Raw genomic sequence first — 19,025 nt, forward strand, 5'->3', positions numbered from 1 at the left:
TATTATCTTTTATGCTGAGCTTCTGCTTTCCAGTATTCGTGTTTCACTGTTGTTGTTTTTTTTAACTTGCTGTTATTATCCTTGATTTTACATTATGTACGGACCATGTAACAGGAAGCGTGACCTAACTATGTTTTACAGCCATCCATTGTTCATTAAATATGTGTAGTTTATCAAAAGGCTTTTCTGAACAAAATTCCTTTGAATTCTACAATTTGATTTGCCTTATATTTGTCTTCTTTGATGTTACTCAGGCTTCTGAAACTTCACATTTCATGATTGTGGGTTTGAATGTTTTACCTTTGATCTTTTTATGAGTCAGGCTGTCCCTTTAAGAAAATATGTGTTAAGATATATCATATCTAATCACAGTTATTTGTCTTCTCGCATTTCTATCCATCAAACCCAAACAAGCAGATTCAATTTGCAATGCCAAGAGACATCTCACAATCCCTGCAAGCTGAATGTATTGTGAATGCTGTTGTTCTTAAAATACTGTTCTCGTAAACTATGTTTTGCTTTTAATACAATCTTTTCATTTTAATGTATGTTTGAGTGCTTTGCACTTTTGATTAGTAGCTCTTGTCATGTAGTTGTTACAGATTTCAGGGATAGTACTTTATGGAAATATCTTGGGTTGACTTTATTTAAATTTTTATTATCATGATTTTGGTTTATGGCAACAGTGAGGAACATTATGCCTTTAGATATTCATCTAGATTAAAGCTTAAATGAATTGTCTGTATGTAAGTTTTTTTTTTTTTTTTTACTTTTCTGGACCTTTGTTTTACAAAGATGTTTAAAGAATAACATATTTGTGCACCAAAAGGCTGGGCAAACATGACTAACAGACAAATAATAATAAGCAGGGACAACTATAATATTTCTAATTCTTAGCATACACTCTGTTCATACGTGGAAACACAGCTTTAACAGATCAACAACAACAGAAGAAATGTGACTCACAGTAGTGACTCTAAAAGTGCTTTTGGCACAATTGGATGAATTTATGAATCATAAAGAATGCATTGTCTTAAATGAGCACCCCAGTGGGTTTAATTTTTTTTCTATGCAGGATAACAGTAGCCATAGTCGTCAGAGGTCTGCTTTAACACTTTCATAGGGTGACAAGCTCTGGCAGAGGCAAGAAATCTTCATTTTCAGGTGTGGAAAGAAAATTGAACAAGTGAGTGATGAGACTGCCTTTAAAAAAAAAAAAAAAAAAAGTGGTATTAATTCTTCTATCCAAACTAAAATTGATTATTGTTCATTTGTCTTTATTATTTGTGTGAATTACAGCCATTTCATTTAAAGACCAGGCTGGTCTGAAAGCACAGATTACCAAATGCTGCATCCCAAACATATGTAAATGTTTTTGTTGAATTATTCACAAACTATAAACTATGCTTTGTTGCCATCCCTATTTTTGACATCTTTTAGATGAAAAAAATTGAGTCCAGTAATAGCACTCAAGCCCTCACTGAATAATTTTGAATTTCTGTTGGAGCCAATCTGCTTTTGTGGCCTCCTCCATAAGTAGCTGATTAGTCCACCCCATCAACCGTACACGGCCCCATCAGAGCATTAGCAGACCACACAAGGCTGAAATTAATGTTCCTTTGGGCTGGCCTTGTGGCTTACTCCATAATGGCACATGCAGTATTTTTCCATCATGAGATGTTTCACCCATATGCAGTCAGTCTATCAATGTGCCTATCGATTCTCTGGTATTTATGCAACCACATGCAGCATATATTTTTCTTTATTAAATACAACCAATAATTAATTCCAATAAGCAGTCAACAGTTTTACTATTTAAGTTTTTAAATATTTCTCTCATTTTTCATTCTGTGGTGTAATTTCATGTGCAGATTTATTATAACAGACTTCACACTTCACAGAAAATAAATACCGCAAACAGGCCAGTCTCACAAAGCCACTCAAATGTCCACATTTCACCATAGAAATTAAGCCTATATTTATGAGCATACAACATTTGTAATGTTATTTTTAGCACATTTTTACCCCCAATTCTTTACCATAATGCACTTAACATTTTACTATTTCCATTAATGACAAATCTCTTACTGTATAGTAATTGTTAACTTCTTTTTATTTTTCAAAACAGTACTTAAAAATACATTTACATTTGCATAAATTCAAATCATCCATTATGCATTATGTTTGAGTGTCAATTTTTCAAAATTTTGATTTTTACATAATCCGAAAGCTGAATAAATAAGCTTTCCATTGATGTATGGTTTGTTAGGATCGGACAATATTTGGCCGAGATACAACTATTTACATATCTGGAATCTGAGGGTGCAAAAAAATCTAAATATTGAGAAAATCACCTTTAAATTTGTCCAAATAAAGTCCTTAACAATGCATATTACTAATCAAAACTGAAGTTTTGACATATTTATGGTAGAAAATTTACAAAATATCTTCATGGAACATGATCTTTACTTAATATCCTAATGATTTTTGGCATAAAAGAAGAATCGATAATTTTGACCCATACAATGTGTTTTTGGCTATTGCTACAAATATACCCCAGTGACTTAAGACTGGTTTTGTAGTCCAGCGTCACATATATGGTAATGAGAATATGAAAATAAGAATCTGCTTTGCATTACGAGAATATGAAAACTATGAAATGTGCTTAACTGTCATGAAAATGTCAAAAACAAAATCATAAGCAAAATGTAATTTTTAAATTCTTTTTATTTTAAAATTGGCATATAACCTAGACACTTTCCTGATAGGTTTTGTGAGAATCACCCACACTCATTCTATGAATGTTGTGCACAAGATTCTGCATAAATTCTGTAATTTCTGCAAGGCAGAGCAAGATATTGGCTTGTCAGCTGTGACACTGTTTACAATGTCTTAACGGTAAATTTCGAGGGCAACTGGAAACGGCAAATAAGCAGCAGAATAAATGAATATGCCCAAAACCAGTTTAGGGATATGTCATTTAAAAAAATGATGTAGATCCAACCAATTCATTCCTCGCGCATGCTATAGCAATAAAGTTAACTGCATTATCAGCCAAGACTAGACAGTGGCCCTAAGCTCCTTCCAATATCAACAGCAGTAAATCTTTGCATTGTCGTCATGACGATGCTTCTCTAAACGACTACATCTTATCCTTATGGGGAATACCTATATAACACTGAATGATAAAAACAATAAAACTTGCCATAATGTAGCTTTTTAAAAGGCCTCAAACAGCTTCTGCTGCTTAAAGAATGCATTTAAACAAGATGCAAATGTCAGTCACAATAGTTTATTGTGAGAAACCATTAAATGTGTGTACGATATGTACACACCAAGTGGGTGTACTATACGTCTCACCACTGAATTAAGTGGGTAAGTCTTGGCAGTCCAACTGGAATGCAAAGTAGCGAATATAATTATGCTTTGTTTTGCAGTTTTACAGTTTTAAAATTGAAAAATTTAAAACACAAAAGATTAGTGTGACTGTGAAGACACCTCTGATTGGTCAAGGGCTCTTTTCATGCTGCCTTGATAGACTTGAGCTTGTGCTGTTGGGCCACAAACTGAGCCTTCAGTATAGCCAGCTGAGTGTCTTCCTCGCTGATACCCAGATGCCACACAGCCCTGACTGTTCCCCCAACGTGGGGGAACATCAGAACCTGGACTCCCTGGCCCAGAGCCTTCACCTCTTCTTCATCTACGCCTGCCATCCGCTCGCAGAACTCTGTGGGGCTCATCTGGGTGTCCTGCAGACAGAACCTCAAAATGTTGGTTTCCACAGTGTTCAGATCCAACTGGTAAAGAGGAGGGTCACACTGTAACAATGCTACAAGAGAAAAGGGAAAAGACATTCCGTCAGAATTTTGAAATGGAACTTTGGATATTTAAATTTGGCTCAGTGGAACACAGAGGGGAAATTTAAATAATAAAATTTTAAATGCACTGAATGGGGACTGAAACGTTCAAGCTTCAAAAGGGGAACTATGTCCATATATGTGCATTATATTCCAAGGCTTCTGGAGTCATACAATAGCTTGTGTGAAAAACAAACTATCATTGCGCTGAACTTAAGGACCAAATCTGTTCGATTTGTCAACAGAAGCATTAAAATGATCTTTTTTTGCCCTTTGAAGCTTGAGAAAGCCCCTGTCTGAAATTGAAAATAGGAAAGAAAACAAAAGTCACCTTTTGTCATCCCTGTAAGAAAGAATGTAAAATGGGTTTCTAAAAATATGAGGGTGACTAAATAATGACTTCTATTTTTGACTGAACTGTTCCATTGAGTTTATTTATTTTAAAAGCTTCATTTCTGACTAACTTGTGTTTTCGTTTTATGCTTTAATTTTGTTTCTGATTTCTGAAAGACCCACTGTGGTAAAAATCAAGTTTGTAACATTAAGTGTTTTTTCCAGTTATTTAAGTGTATCATCCTTGTATTTAAAGTGCACTTTCTTCATTTTCGTTGTGAACTCACTACTCACACCATTTATACACGGTACAGAATAATGCATAAGTATGTGAATTGGGACGCACCTATGGTTTATGTAACATTAGCTGTTTGATAATGATATCAATTACCATTATGTGTCTGATGTTGTAGAGAGTGATAAATAAAATACATTGACTTGTAGACAACCATGTATAATTCGCTCTTCCTCTTCAGTTTCAAACATGTATGGCTGAATCGATCCAATATTGCAACTTGTCATTGTGTAGCGTTTACTACTCAAGTTAACTGAGTGTAAGTGGAGGTGGGGACTAGTTTGCATATTCATACTTACTTGTATACGAAAAGGGAGTTACGTTAAAGCCATTATATGGCATTTAGAAATTATTTTCATGAGAAAAAAACTTTTAAATATCATTTTAATTATGAAAGATGAGTTTTAAGGGATAAAATTGGTGACTGCAGGGAGACTTTAAATAATCTACGTTACTAAGCATTATGGCAAAATGTGAACAGGTGTAATTAGATTACTAACAAAACGGTGGTGCTAATGAACTAATTCCAGCTACTGTGAATAAGAGTATTTTATATGCTTAATATATTCCTTTAATTCTTTTATAATCATTATGGTCTTACATTAAATTGGAGAAATTAAGGTTTATGCTTCAAGGTTCCCTTAAAACTTTCAGTAGCACCTGGAATCCCTTCTTGAATTTCATTAAAGGCTTGCTCTGTCCCTCTGATACAGATTCGGATAGTACTTAAGAAATGCCTTTCTTAGTACATCTCAGAATGCTAATTTTTTCTGTTATGTTTCGTTTTGTTTTTCCTCCCTGGGTAGGGATGGTTAAGGTTTGGGGTTTGATACGGTAAGGACATTTTGTTGTATGTTGATCAGTTTGATGTAAGTGTATTTCATGCTGTCCTGATAAAATGCAAATTAAAAAAATTGGAAATATAATTATTATGGTCTAAGAAAAGGTCTTCATCATGCAAAGGCTAACTAAATCATTACTCCTACGTTGCTTGTGTAGTGTCGTGCTGAAGGGTTGAAGGAAATCTATAAGGTTCTGTCACCTTGAGCAAAGCTTCTGGCGTTCCTGTGGTCCTCCTTCAGTCTGCCAATCATGTCTGACAGGGCAATTTTACCAGCTGCTGCCAAGACACCCGATTGGCGCATTCCACCGCCAAGTGCCTTGCGGGCACGTACTGCTCTCTGTATGAAATCTTTTGACCCACCTAGCATGGTGCCCACAGGTGCCCCGAGTCCCTGCCAAAGAGCAAATCAGATCAGATTTTCAGCTCTTCACATGAAATTTAATAGACAGGGACAGAGAAAACAAAGAAAGAAACCATTCAGTACAGTACAGTTCAGATATAATTATTGTATTAAATGGATGCATGTTTACTCACCATCCACCATAATGCACTTAATAGGGGGCTTTCACACAAAACATCTTTTTTTGTTAAAAAATCATTTTCCTAAAAGGTTCATGTCATACTTTTTGCACTGAGGTAGTGTTATTTTAGTATCTTTTATATATTATTACAGTATTTATTAGTATTTTGAATTACATTTACATTACATTTAGTCATTTAGCATATGCTTTTATCCAAAGCGACTTACAAATGAGGACAATAGAAGCAACCAAAATCAACAAAAGAGCAATAATATGCAATTGCTATGACAAGTCTCAATTAGCTTAACGCAGTACACGTAGCAAGGGTTTTTTTTATTTTTTATTATATGATAAATAAAAAGAAAACAGATAGAATACAAAATGAATAGAGATGCTAGTGTTAGTTAGTTTTTTTTATTTTTAAGAAAACAAGCAGTTAGTAAATGAATACAAGTATGAATACAACTTGAGTACAAGTCTAAAAGGGGCACGTTTTTTTAAAGAATAGAATTAGAATAGAGAGTTAAAGGGTCAAATAAAGATTTAAATTAAGAATTGCTTTTATTTTTTTTATTTCTATTTAGTTTTTTTTTGTGTAATTATAGTACTTAAACTTTAGTTAGCTGCCAGTATTTTTAAGTTGAATTATTTCACGTTTTATATTTTCTTGTTTTCTTTTATTTTTAGCTTTATTTTTATGAAAACTATGTTTAAAACTTAAGTTAAAAGGTTTTATAAAGTAAAAATAACAACAATATTACCCTGAAGTCCACTCTTTTTTTTTTTTCATGCCAAAAACAGTCAATTTGTTTTTTCATTTTCCACCCTCTCTCTGAATTTTAAACTTAAACGTAATCATGTGATCTTAACATGTTGGTTTTTATAAGGCAACCTGCTACATGTAAAATAAAACCTGCCCTCTGTGAACACCCCAATATGTCTTACAATTATATCTGTATTTATGAATAAAGTATGAAGTACATTGCACAACAAAAATGACAACTTACAAATCACTCAAATATAAATGCATCAAGTATAATCAAACAGCTGTTATAATATATGAGCAGGCACACGTTTATAAATGACACCTGGAATACATATGCTTGCTTTGTCTCTGAACGTCTGTATAGTCAGGACAGGCAGAAGTGATTTGATATTCATATCGGTGGTCTTTGTCTATAAGCCCCAATTACATTTAATGTCTTTCAGGGAGAGGGAAAGAGGAAAGTTCTGTGACGGGAGAGTAGCCTATTTCCAGCTAGATGCAAACAAGTTCTGTAATTAAAATGCAAATACGCTTGTTGACATCTACTCCAAGGATTTTGTTGAGAGTGATTAAGTTTTACTTCAGGGTCTCTTCAATCGACTTTGTGTGTATGTGATGATCTGAGTTGTGATGTTGAGTTCATTCCACGGGGAGTAATGAGGAGGACATTTCAAATCCTAGATGATACGATGTGATTACAGGTGTGTTATCAGAGGAAAGTACCATCACATTTGATGATATGAATGAAATATGACTTGATAATCTGGATGTGTGAGACACCTTGAGGGTGCAGGTTATAAAGCATATGAGCACTGACTTTAACAAGGTCATTTTCAATGCCTCTCACCAAAACTGATTTCTCCTGCTTTTGGTGGAAACTCTACAGATTCTGTTTTTCACTGCCCGGAGTTGTTTTGTTCAAAATTACTGTGCTCTGGAAAAGCACTTTCTACTAGAGCATGAAAACTACTGCTGGTTTATAATAAATACATTTCTCTATTATGAAAATCTCACTACTGTTCAAGGTGAATTTGTTGCTGCATTTTTCTGTGCAGTTTCAATTTTCAAATTATGTTCTCTTTCCTCTCACATAAAGATTTTATTGGCCTGCTGGCAGCCATAATAAAACAACCTACATTGTGCTGAAGTAAAGACTAGTCATTCCCAGAAATTAATCAAAATAAATACACACACTTCTGTTCAAATGTTATGTGTGTGTATATATATATATATATATATATATATATATATTTTTTTTTTTTAAATGTAATTTATTTATGTGGTGGCAAAGCTGAATTTTTATCAGTCATTACTCCAGTCTTCAGTTTTACATGATCTTTCACAAATCTTTCTAATATAGAAAGATAATAACATTTCTTATTATTATCAATGATGAAAAAAAAAGTTGTGCTGCTTAATATTTTTGTGAAAGCTGTTTTTCCAGGATTCTTAAATAGAAAGTTCAAAAGAACAGCGTTTTATTTGAAATAGATTTTTTGTAACAGAGTTAAGTTTTTGTAACTTTCAACTGTAAAACTTGATCAGTTCAATGCATCCTTGCTAAATAAATATCTTTAAAAATAGTACTGACCCCAAACATTTAAATTGGAATATTTTTAAATAATTAATTATACTACATCAACATGTTGAATTAACATATGTCCTATTAATATTCAATTAGCTTTATATCAGACATGCAATGTCATATATAGCAGATCTGAATGAATTAGAACAGCTATCCGAGCTTCTTATATAAAAACAGCCATACTAGAATAACAATAATTGTATTATCATACAGTGGACCATAAACAAGCACGGTTAGAGAGTGTGAGGGCTCACCTTGGACAGACACACACTGACAGAGTGGCAGTGCTGCAGTATAGCAGAGGGTTGGATGCCCAGAGCCACAGCTGCATTCATCACCCTCGCTCCATCCATATGCACAGCCAAACCAAACTTATCAGCCACAGACCGAAGCTTTGAGTGAGAAACATATACAGTTATGCATGTCCAATGCTTCTACATTTTTTTTTTTTTTTTTTACTTTTAACATAAAAGTGTAACGTGGATTTGCCTCATTTGTCAAATCTGATTAATAAATCAGTCTATGTTTAATCACTAATTTACTAAATGAACATCACCAGGAGGTGTAAATGGAGAGATTGTGTCCCATTGCTCTGCCCCAAGTTTAGCCCCAGATGTCTGGCTGCCTTAACATATTCTCTCTCTCACACGATTAATGAACTGATGTTTAACCAATATCTAACCTCCTGCAGGAAGGAGAGTGGGAGGACGCGGCCTCCCTGAATGTTGTGCGTGTTTTCCACACAAACCAAGCGGGAGCGTGGGTAGTGTGGGTCAGGGTAACCGTGACGGATCTTGGAGATCAGCTGGTTGAGGTCAAAGGTCCCATCGCCAAGGGTAGTGACTGTTGCAGAATGGATGCCTGCAAGCTATGAACAAAAACAAAAGCACATTGTATTTCAGCCTACAGATAATGTGGTATATAGGTGCTTCTTCAACTGAGGGCACATTTGGACTTTTCGAAAATAAACTCTTTTAAAACACACATTTCATACCCCCACTAGTTAATTTAGTTGGTTTGCCAACAAAGTTCAACAGTAAAAATACTCTACCATTGAAAAGTTTGAGGTCAGTAAGTTTTTTGCTTTTATACTTCTATTCAGCAAGGACCCATTAAATTGATCAAAAGTGACAGTAAAGACTTTTACAAAATGTGTTACAAAAATGTTTCTCTATTTCAAACAAATGGAAAAAATGCATCAAAGTTTCTGCAAAATATTAAGCAGCATAATTCTTTTCAATACTGATAATAAGAACCTTTTTCTTGAGCACTAAAGCAGCATATTAGAATGATTTCTGATGATGGCTAGTGAAAATTCAGTTTTATCATCACAGGAATAAATTACATTTTAAAATATACTAACAAAGACAATCATTATTTTAAATCGCAATAATTTTTCTAAATATTACTATTTATTATTATTATTAATTATCAAATGAAGTCAGCCTTGGTGAGCATTTCTTTCAAAACAAAAAAATTAAAATAAAAATCTTACTGACCTCAACCTTTGAAATGGCTGTTTAAATGTATCACAGAACAGATTACATTTTTTAAAGCATCACGATAATTTCCACCACATCTCCAAATTATGATTGTTTTTAATAGCATTCTGTGGTGGAAATTACATTTTAATATTTTGGAATAAATTGGCAGGGTCCATTATATGCTATGTAAATAATGTTGTTGTCAGGCAGTATTTAATTAAAAATTATATTTATACAGGATTACAAGAATAACAAATGGAATAACATGAGAGACAAAGAACATATAATATGTAAGAGACAAATGCCCCCCATTTGTTCATACCTGTGCACTTCCTCCCTGTTCGTAAACGAGAGTATGAGAGAGATCACCTACTATCATCTCATCACCTCTTTCTCTGCAGTGCACCATAACTGAGACAAAAAAAAACAAATATGAGGGCAACATATGTGTTGGGAAGAACAGCTCTGCTATATATTACTGCAACATCTGGTCACTAACAAGAAAAAAATTCCAAGAATAGTGAGCTATTTCTGTGAGCTACTGCACAAATCAATAACATTTTTGAAATATCAGATTTTAATAGCCAGAAGCAGCTCTCAGGCAGTGACAGAGACCACAGTGACACTGGAAAACAGCATTATACGTGTCCATTTTACCTCAAAGCTTTTACCAAGTGACAACTGTAAACAAGTTTTATTAATAGCCCTGGGCAAAACCCTGCAATCTCACCTGCAATCAGGTTACTCATCGTTCCTGTGGGGACATACAAAGCCGCTTCCATGCCAAACATATCAGCAGCTATTTTCTGCAGTTCTACCAAAAGAATGGGGAAAAAAATATCATGCATAAAATACCTAATGCAAGAACATATGTAAACAGCCGTTTTGCGTATAGCATATATAAACACTGCTAGTCAAAAGTCTGGACTTGCAAACTCATTTTTTAAAATATATTTAATAGTACAATGATCAAACTATAAAAAATAAGTATGAAAATTATGTATTTACAATAAATAAATAAATAAAAGTATCTTTTTTCATATTCAAAGCAGTTGGTGTACTAATAGATTTGAACATCATGAGGTGAAACCGACTTTCTTTCAGTCTAATTCGTCCAATTGAAAAATAAATAAGTTTAAGTTCAAGCATTACTGTAAAAAAAAATCCAACTTTCAAAAAGTTCTACTAAAAAATGTTAAAAACAAAGAATTTTTAGTAGAATCAGTTTAATTTTTTATGTGAACCCAACAAAAATACTCATATCGCTAGCAAAAGTTGTTTTGTTTACCTTACTTAGATACTTAGATACAAGTATTTGTTCACAAAATATCCAAATGTTCTCCCAACTTTTCAAATTGAGTCATCTGAACAAACAATTTTACATTAAACAATATTGCACAAGTTCTCAGCATGCATTGCAGCTTGAAATTACTTTATGTTAATTATTATTAAAATATTATCATTGTTTTACTGGCTTAATTTATGCTGCTGCTGCTGCCACTGTCAGTTAGCTGTCATGTGGATCAGAGTTCATATTTTACTGATTTAACATTTGTTCATCCTCACCATGGTTGAGAATCATGTGCTGAGGTTAGGGTTCATCTCATTGCAAGTGCTGGTTTTAATACATTTGTCTATGAGCATAAATGTTTGCCTTTAGTTTTAAGAGGCAAATGCCACCCATATTATGTAGTGGGCTTTGAAAATAAACATAAATCTAAAAGAAAGAGAACTGTTAAAAAGATTAGCATTGCTAAATGCTAAAAAATATTTGGCTGATCTGACAGATGTTTTAAAACTCAATAAACTGACTTTTATTCATTAGATGAAAATGTTTTTAAGTTGTCAGTTGCTAGTTGAGTTTTCATTTTTATTTAAGTTGAGAGCAATAGGTTGCTAGGTCAACATTTTTATTTTTATTTTTTTACAGTGTATCCTTAGGGCAAAGGTTAACTGGAAACATGAATCTCATTATTTTCATATACTATATCTCCTTAATACAATTTAACATAACTACTTTCTATTTTAATAAATTTTAAAATGTAATTTATTCCTGTGATGGATGAATTTTCATTTGGTGCTCAAGAAACATTTATTATTAATGTTGAAAAACAGTTGTGCCAATATTTTCATGGAAAAAAAAAATCATTTTTCTCAGAATATACTTTGATGAATGTAAAGTTCAAAAGAACATTTGAAATAAAAATCTTTTGTAACATCAAAAAAAAATGACTGTCACTTACATCCTTGTTGACTAAAAAGTATTAAAAGTATTAATTCCTTTTTTTAAATAAATATATAAATAAAATAAATAATAAAAATATTGCTGGTCCTCTTGAAAGCCATGTACAAAGTATTTCAGTAACTAAAAAAGGTGGTTAACATCTTGTAATTCTGAGAAACATCGTATTATTAGCTGATGAAATGTAAGTAATTATTATTTAACAGAAGATGCAAAGCATAGCCTGCATTGTCTGTAACTGTTTTACAGTGTAACGGATGTGTAACTCTCTCTCGTGGCCATTATAGGAAAAGCAGGGAAAATGCAGACCATGCTGCATCTACCACATCCGTTTTTATGTATTTAACAAATGAATCACAATTAAGCACGACTGGAACCTTTTAATTTATCAGAATATGAGTCTGACATAGCAGAAGCACGCAACTGACTGTGTGTCAATCTCTAACCGTTAACCGTAGGGTCTTCCCCGAACACATCGTCTCCGACCTCTGCCTCGGCCATGGCTCGGCGCATGGCTGCTCCGGGTTTGGTGACTGTGTCGCTGCGGAGGTCCACGGTGCGAACGGCTGATCCCGTGACCACCTGCGGGGACCCATAGTACAGCCGCACCGGACCCACGTGAAAAACTCGACTAGGTTTGTGGAGACAATGACGGAGCAAACGAGCTGGAACCGTTAGTGTTTTGGAGCTCATGTCTTCTACTTTGCGCTGTAATGTATCGGTATATTCCGCAGTTCACAGGCCTTATACTGAACTTTGTTTTACTGTATTCGATAATCATTGATGTAAGCGGCCTTAGGTTTATAGACATGAATAGTAGAAACTCGAGGACATCGATCAGTTTACAGCAATCCTCTCAAAACTACAAAACTAGTCGAGGTTGTTGAGTCAACCACTTGCAGTGTACAGTCTGATCTGTAATATTGATCCCGGTGAAAAATCTTGTAGCCTGACCCATACTGAGTGATGGACAAGAAAAAACAGTTTGTATTTAATACAGTGACAAAAGTTACATTAACTTTGTCCACTTGTGGGCGCTCAAGTATAACATTTGTAGAGGCTTAGCGCTATTAACAGTTATTGAGGACTAAACTTTGGCTTGTGGATTTGAACGTGTCTGAACTGCATTTTGTAGTAGTATATTACATTTTCTTTGCTTTTCTTTTGCTATGTATCTAATTTATCATATATTGACCTCAAAAAGTATTTGGGTACACTCAAAATGCACTGCATTAAATTAAAATACCATAAAGCGGCTGTCAGCACAAGCGCGTAGTCATCAAATTTTGTGTAAAGTATTTAAAGTTAAAATGATGAACTAACGTTAAATCTATGTTTACTTTACACCTCTTTGTGAACTTGGGGACTTTGAGGAAACTAACTTAGTTCTAGGAGAAGCTCTTGCGTCAATTGTTTGCAGATATCTTGTTGGATCTAATGCAATGACATCCTTCAATGACCTTTACATGTGACTTTTGGAATAATATTTATTTTTTTAAATGCTCACCATGGCTACATTTTTATTTTTTTGGGGATGAAAAATACTGTAAAAACTAATGTAATTCATTCCTGTGATGGCAAGTTTCATTTAATGTGTGCGTTTATATATATATATATATATATATATATATATATATATGTGTGTGTGTGTGTGTACACACACACACACACACATGTTGGTATTTGTGGTTTACGGGAACTCTCCATAGGCGTAATGGTTTTTATACTGTACAAACTGTATGTGCTATTGCCCTACACCTAAACCTACCCCTTACAGGAAACTTTGTGCATTTTTAGATTTTCAAAAAAACACCATTTAGTATTTTGGGGACATAGGCAGTGTGCGTCATAAACCACCTTAAAATTGTAATACCTCTGTCATACCCATGTCATTAAACAAATTTGTGTCCCCGTAAACCACAAATACTAACCCACACACACACTCCAAAATGAAATGTTTTCAACAACTTTTCTATTATTTCAACAAGATTTGTATTGTTTAAAGTTAAACAAGTTTATTGTTTAATATTAGAATGTAATTTGAACATAATGCATAACATAAATTAGCACGTAATACACTTAGAAGACAGGGACGTTTAACAATTTGGACATCTTGACTGCATATCATGCTTCTAACTCATATGTAACTAGAAACCGTTAGACTTAACAGTGCATCCACCTACATGTGGCCACTAAAATATTCACATCCCATTAATAGCTCTTAATTGCAAATAAAAAATAACATCACAACTGGTATGTCAGCAAGGCTCCTGATTCCGCTGATGCTCTAGTGTCACACTCACATGCTCAGTGCCGTGAGTAACACGATCTTATTTACACTCGCTGCACTCAGACCTGAAAGGCCTGTCCACCCGCTGCAGTGATGTCATACGGTCAGCAGCGGAGGTTTCCTGGCCTTTACTGGCTGTGTTTCCAGCAGCTGAGCTCTGCCAGGCCGGCTCTAATAAAACCCTGCGGGAGGTGTCAGGAGAGGTTGTGAAAGTGAGTCGAGCAGCTGTCTGGGTTTCCAGTAAGAGGCAGGAGGGTGGGGGCAGGTGAGGGCTGGGGTGTGCCAGATGGCACCCGATTCTTACATTATATTCAAATGAGAGCATTTGTCATCCATCCCATACCAGGCTTCTCTGGCTGTAGGGCATGGCTTGTGGTGCAGCGGAGAGATCTGTGTGTGGCGAGAAAACTCCCATCATGATTTCTTGTGCATTCCCTATGTTTGAATTACTTCTTAGTTTGATTTAACATAACCTTTGAGGTTAGTAAAGGGATTTTTTTGACACATGAGGAAATTGTTTGGAGAGCTCCACAGGCTGATGTATTGTTTGATGGCGGTAAAAAAGGATGCATCATATATCACAGAGTGCCGACTTAAAAGTGCTAAATAAACATGTAAAGTGGGATTGTTTTTAGGCACAGCACGTTGTACCTTAATGTATCAGCGTGTGTCTTTATATTTATCTTTTACTGCAGCTGCTGGATTAGTGCCTGTAAATGAGCTGCATATGATTTTTTTTTTCTTTTTTTCTAGTGTGTCTGAAGAAACAGCTCCCTGTTGTGAGAGAAACTGTTGCAGTAAGAGGAGGGTTTACTGGAAGTCAGTTTGAAAGAGTTCCCTTCATTCTTCTATTTTTTTTACCACGCTAAGATTCTCCTGCTGATTGCATTGCATATTTCCCCGACCAAAACTATGCACGCATAGACTGTATGTTATTGTAAATGCTGCATATTTACTCTAGTGGAGTGGGCTGGGAAGATGTTTCTCAGAAAAACTTGAGCAAGTGTTTAGACCAGCAATTTGTGTATTTCATGATTTTTATATACAGTACATGTTCTGGGGTTTTTGTGGCCATTTTCAGTTCAGTGCTGATAAGCACTGTGCCTGCTGGCATTAGCTTTGTGCAAATATTGAAATGGTTTCCTTTTAGGAGTAGAGGCCAGCTTATCTGGGTTACTTCATAACAATGTCTGTCAGGAACAAAACGTGTTTTCAAATTAATTTTCAAATATTGTTAGGTTTTTCTCACTTTTTTTATTTTACAAAAGTATTTAAAAATCAGTTGTTTTTGTCATGTGATAATTATTTTCAGCTAGCTTTGTTTCATTTAGTTTTTTGTTTACTTTGCAGATTTTATTAAAATGTGTTTTCATTGCAGCTTTTTTCTGAGTAGTTTAGTTTTTTGTTTACTTTGGATCCTTTCTTTCAGGATAGGAAATTGTTTTCATATGAAACATTTCATCATAATTTTGTTTTGATTATTTATTTTTTTATTTTTTACTTTGTATATTTTCTTTCTGTTTATAAAAAATGTTTTCGTATAAACTGTTTCATCATAGTTTATTTAGTTTGCACATTTTACAAAAATGTTTTTTATATGAATTGTTTCATTGTGGGTTTTTTTCTGTGTAGTTTTGTTTTTGTTTTGTTTTGTTTACTTTGGATCTTTTCTTTTAGGTTAGGAAAATGTTGTCATATGAATCATTTCTACTAGTTTTTTGTTTGTTTGTTTACTTTGCATATTTTCTTTCAGCTTATAACAGATGTTTTCATATGAATTGTTTCATTGTAGTTTTGTTTAGAATTTTGTTTACTTGGCCTATTTTCAGTTTTTTTTCAGTTTACAAAAATGTTTTTAAATCAGTAGTTTTCATCTTATTTTTTTAGTTTACAATAATAACCCTCTTCTGACTTACACGGTTTCATTTTTAAATACAGCTAATATTAGGTTGTTTGAAATTGTGGTCGAGCGTACAGTCAGTTTGACAGTTTGACATGCAGCTGTCATCAGATCCATCACTAAACCTAAAAAGGACAAAGCCAGATACTGCCTAGGGCTCATCATTTCCCGGTTTGAGTCTTAAATGAAGGCACAAGCTAAACATAGAGTGCAGGATTTAGCACAATCATCACAGTACTGTGACATCACAGGCCCTGGGATCTGTAGCTCTATTTTGGTGGTGTTTACAGCAACAGTACAGACAAAACACAAGCTGGACATGCTGGTCAAGTGAAACACCAAAACCAGAAGATCTAATTCAGATTCCACTTGGATTCAAAACCATTGTATTGTGAAATTACAAAAACTATGTCCTAAAGTTCTTTTTCCACGTATACACATTGTTTATATTTCTTACCGGCCATGAAACTTTATTTTGCATAATTCTTTTATTTATTAAAAATATAGATCTATAACCTTATGCTATAGGATATTTCGGATGTTTTTTGTTTTTTTTTGTTTACAGGTGTAAAGCACCTGTTCCAAAATAAAAAGGCCCATTGTAATGTTGTTTCTAACTGGTCTAACTGGTTTCTAACTGTAAAATAAAGAATTCCTACACTGTAAAAAAAATAATAATAATAATAATAATTAAAAAAATTTATTTAAAAAAGAGAAAAAATATGTCATTAAATGAAACAAAATGAGTATACCAAATTACTCAAATAAATGTTTAATCTTAATGATATACTAATAGAGAAAGAGACAAAGAGAAAGCCACATCCTGATTCAAAGTACACACCTGGCACCAAAATAATGTAATCAAACATTTAACATTAAACCCTAATGTACATAAAGTAATGTAAAAAATGTAAATTATAAGATGACTTCTTTTTTTCCCTTCCAAAAATTGGACATTTCACAGTATTTTACTGGAAAATTACTGGAAATGTCCCATCAGATCTACTATAATTTTTCACCATACTTAGATACTTACTATATATTTTTTTTTTTAATTTGTTACAAGTGATAACATGTAAAGTAGAACACTTTCCCATCATTTGTCAGATGTTTTTAATATATAATCCAAACGACTAAATGAATATTATGGCATAGTTTAGGATTAACAATGCATATAAGACTGATTATGCTTAAGCTTTATACCAGTTATACTGGTATTCTTCCTATATCATGTTACTACCAGTAAAAGCAATGCACCCACATGCTGATTTTATAACTTTCACCACTTCTGCTCCTTCAAACTGTGCTTTTATTGTTTACTCATGTTTTTTTTTTTTTTTTTTCTTTAAATACCATTGCTTTCTTCCTGGTAGAAAGTGGAATCCTACAGCAAGTGTTCCAGTAAAAGCTGGAAGGATCACATGTCACAGGCTGTTTTGATGAAATTGCACTGAAAGTCTCATGAGTACAGGTGACTGTAATTCAGAGTCATGCTTTAATCCATTATTGTTAATCTCGCTTTTATTGGCAGAACAATCAGAAGGGAAATGCTGTTCTTTGTAATTTTACTGGAATCACGATTTGTATGTATGTGTGTGTGTTTGTGTGCAGGTGTGTTTGTTTGTACAGGCTGAGAGAGAGATAAAGAGAGTGAAAGCGAGCCTGTCATTTGATCTGGTGTGGTACCGTGTGTGATAAGGAAGCCCGGCGTTGCCGTTGGACACAAGTTTTCCATTTCCTCCCAGATCCTTCAGGCTCATCTGCATAATACTGATACAGCGACGTGATGCGACCATCACAAACACAGCTGCTGCATCCTGCTTCTGAGTGCAGGAACTCGGGATAACAAAACTGCAGCGACAGACAATAGAAGCGACATTCAAGAAGAATTGCCTGTCAACCTGCATTTGCTCTCAGCTGAGGAGGCACAGCTGCTGTGTGTGTGTGTGTTTGTGTGTGTGTGTGTGCACACATGTCTATATATGCACTGTCCTATATGTCTTAGAAATATGCCATTCCGCTCTCAGCTGGACCGTTTTTCTGACATTAAATTGGATTAGCTGTGAATGGAGGGAGAGACAGAGAAATATTGACTCCTTCTCGGAAAGGAGAGAGAGGGCAACGCCTTTCCAATAACCATAAACCCTGGGGCTGAAAATAGACCATACAAATGTGTATATCACAAATGAGCTGCTGTTGTTTGCGGACGGTGGGTGGTGTTCTTCCACTTTCTCTTTCAAGGGTGCAGTCTGTCTCTCTTAAGTCAACACACTCTTAGTAATGACCTCAATCAAAAGAGAATACGGTAAATGAGGTGTTACTCTCAATGCTTGGCACCAGAGCAATGTTTGCAACACACACCTCCAATAAAGTTCGCTCTTATCTTTGGAATTGCCATGTAGCCTGATGTTCGTTGTGATCCGTGGATGGTGTTATAGATTTCCTAATTAGTCAGAAGATGTTGTTTAATGATGCATGTGGTCAGAGGTCAGGCCTTCTTGTTAAACTCAACCATATACATGCACAAGCACAATTATATGATAATATAATATACACTATTACTCAAAAGTTTGAGGTCAGTGCTTTATTTATTTTTATTTTTTGGATGGAATGAATACTTTCATTCAGCAAGGACACATTATATTGATCAAATATAAAATCGATAGTAAAGACATTTATAATGTTACAAAGATTTATATTTCAAATAAATGCTGTTTATTTGAACTTTCTATTCATCAAAGAATCTTGGGGGAAAAAACTTTTCCACAAAAATATTAAGCAGCACAACCGTTTTCAACACTAATAATAATATAAATATTTCTTGAGTGCCAAATCCGCATATTAGAATGGTTTCTAAAGGATCATGTGACAATGAAGACTGAAATAATGGCTGCTGAAAATTCAGCTT

General features: G+C 34.3%; 1 protein-coding gene and 1 long non-coding RNA gene across 2 annotated transcripts; one reads left to right on the plus strand and one right to left on the minus strand.

Moving 5' to 3' along the window:
* Nucleotides 1-1,807: 1,807 nt before the first annotated feature.
* On the minus strand, nt 1,808-12,881 carry tha1 (threonine aldolase 1). The gene is made up of 7 exons (XM_058794715.1): nt 12,374-12,881; nt 10,416-10,499; nt 10,008-10,096; nt 8,884-9,069; nt 8,456-8,593; nt 5,528-5,720; nt 1,808-3,829 (listed from the first exon to the last, which is right to left on the minus strand). The coding sequence occupies exons 1-7, from the start codon at nt 12,618-12,620 to the stop codon at nt 3,522-3,524; spliced, it is 1,245 nt and encodes a 414-aa protein (XP_058650698.1). The 5' UTR covers nt 12,621-12,881; the 3' UTR covers nt 1,808-3,521.
* LOC131551636 (uncharacterized) lies at nt 12,468-18,700 on the plus strand. Its single transcript, XR_009273810.1, has 3 exons — nt 12,468-12,562; nt 17,491-17,588; nt 17,729-18,700. It is a non-coding gene; the product is annotated as an uncharacterized LOC131551636 (long non-coding RNA).
* The last annotated feature ends 325 nt before the right edge of the window (nt 18,701-19,025 follow it).

The sequence above is a fragment of the Onychostoma macrolepis genome, chromosome 12 (genome assembly GCF_012432095.1).
Source record: "Onychostoma macrolepis isolate SWU-2019 chromosome 12, ASM1243209v1, whole genome shotgun sequence".
Classification (NCBI taxonomy): Eukaryota; Metazoa; Chordata; class Actinopteri; order Cypriniformes; family Cyprinidae; genus Onychostoma; species Onychostoma macrolepis.

Coding starts and splice junctions, on each gene's coding strand:
- tha1 (XM_058794715.1), bottom strand. CDS start 12,620: ATGAGCTCCAAAACACTAACGGTTCCAGCTCGTTTGCTCCGTCATTGT. Junction 10,500..12,373: donor GGAAGACCCTACGGTTAACG/GTTAGAGATTGA, acceptor TTCTTTTGGTAG/AACTGCAGAAAATAGCTGCT. Junction 8,594..8,883: donor CACTCTCCTTCCTGCAGGAG/GTTAGATATTGG, acceptor TCTCACTCAAAG/CTTCGGTCTGTGGCTGATAA.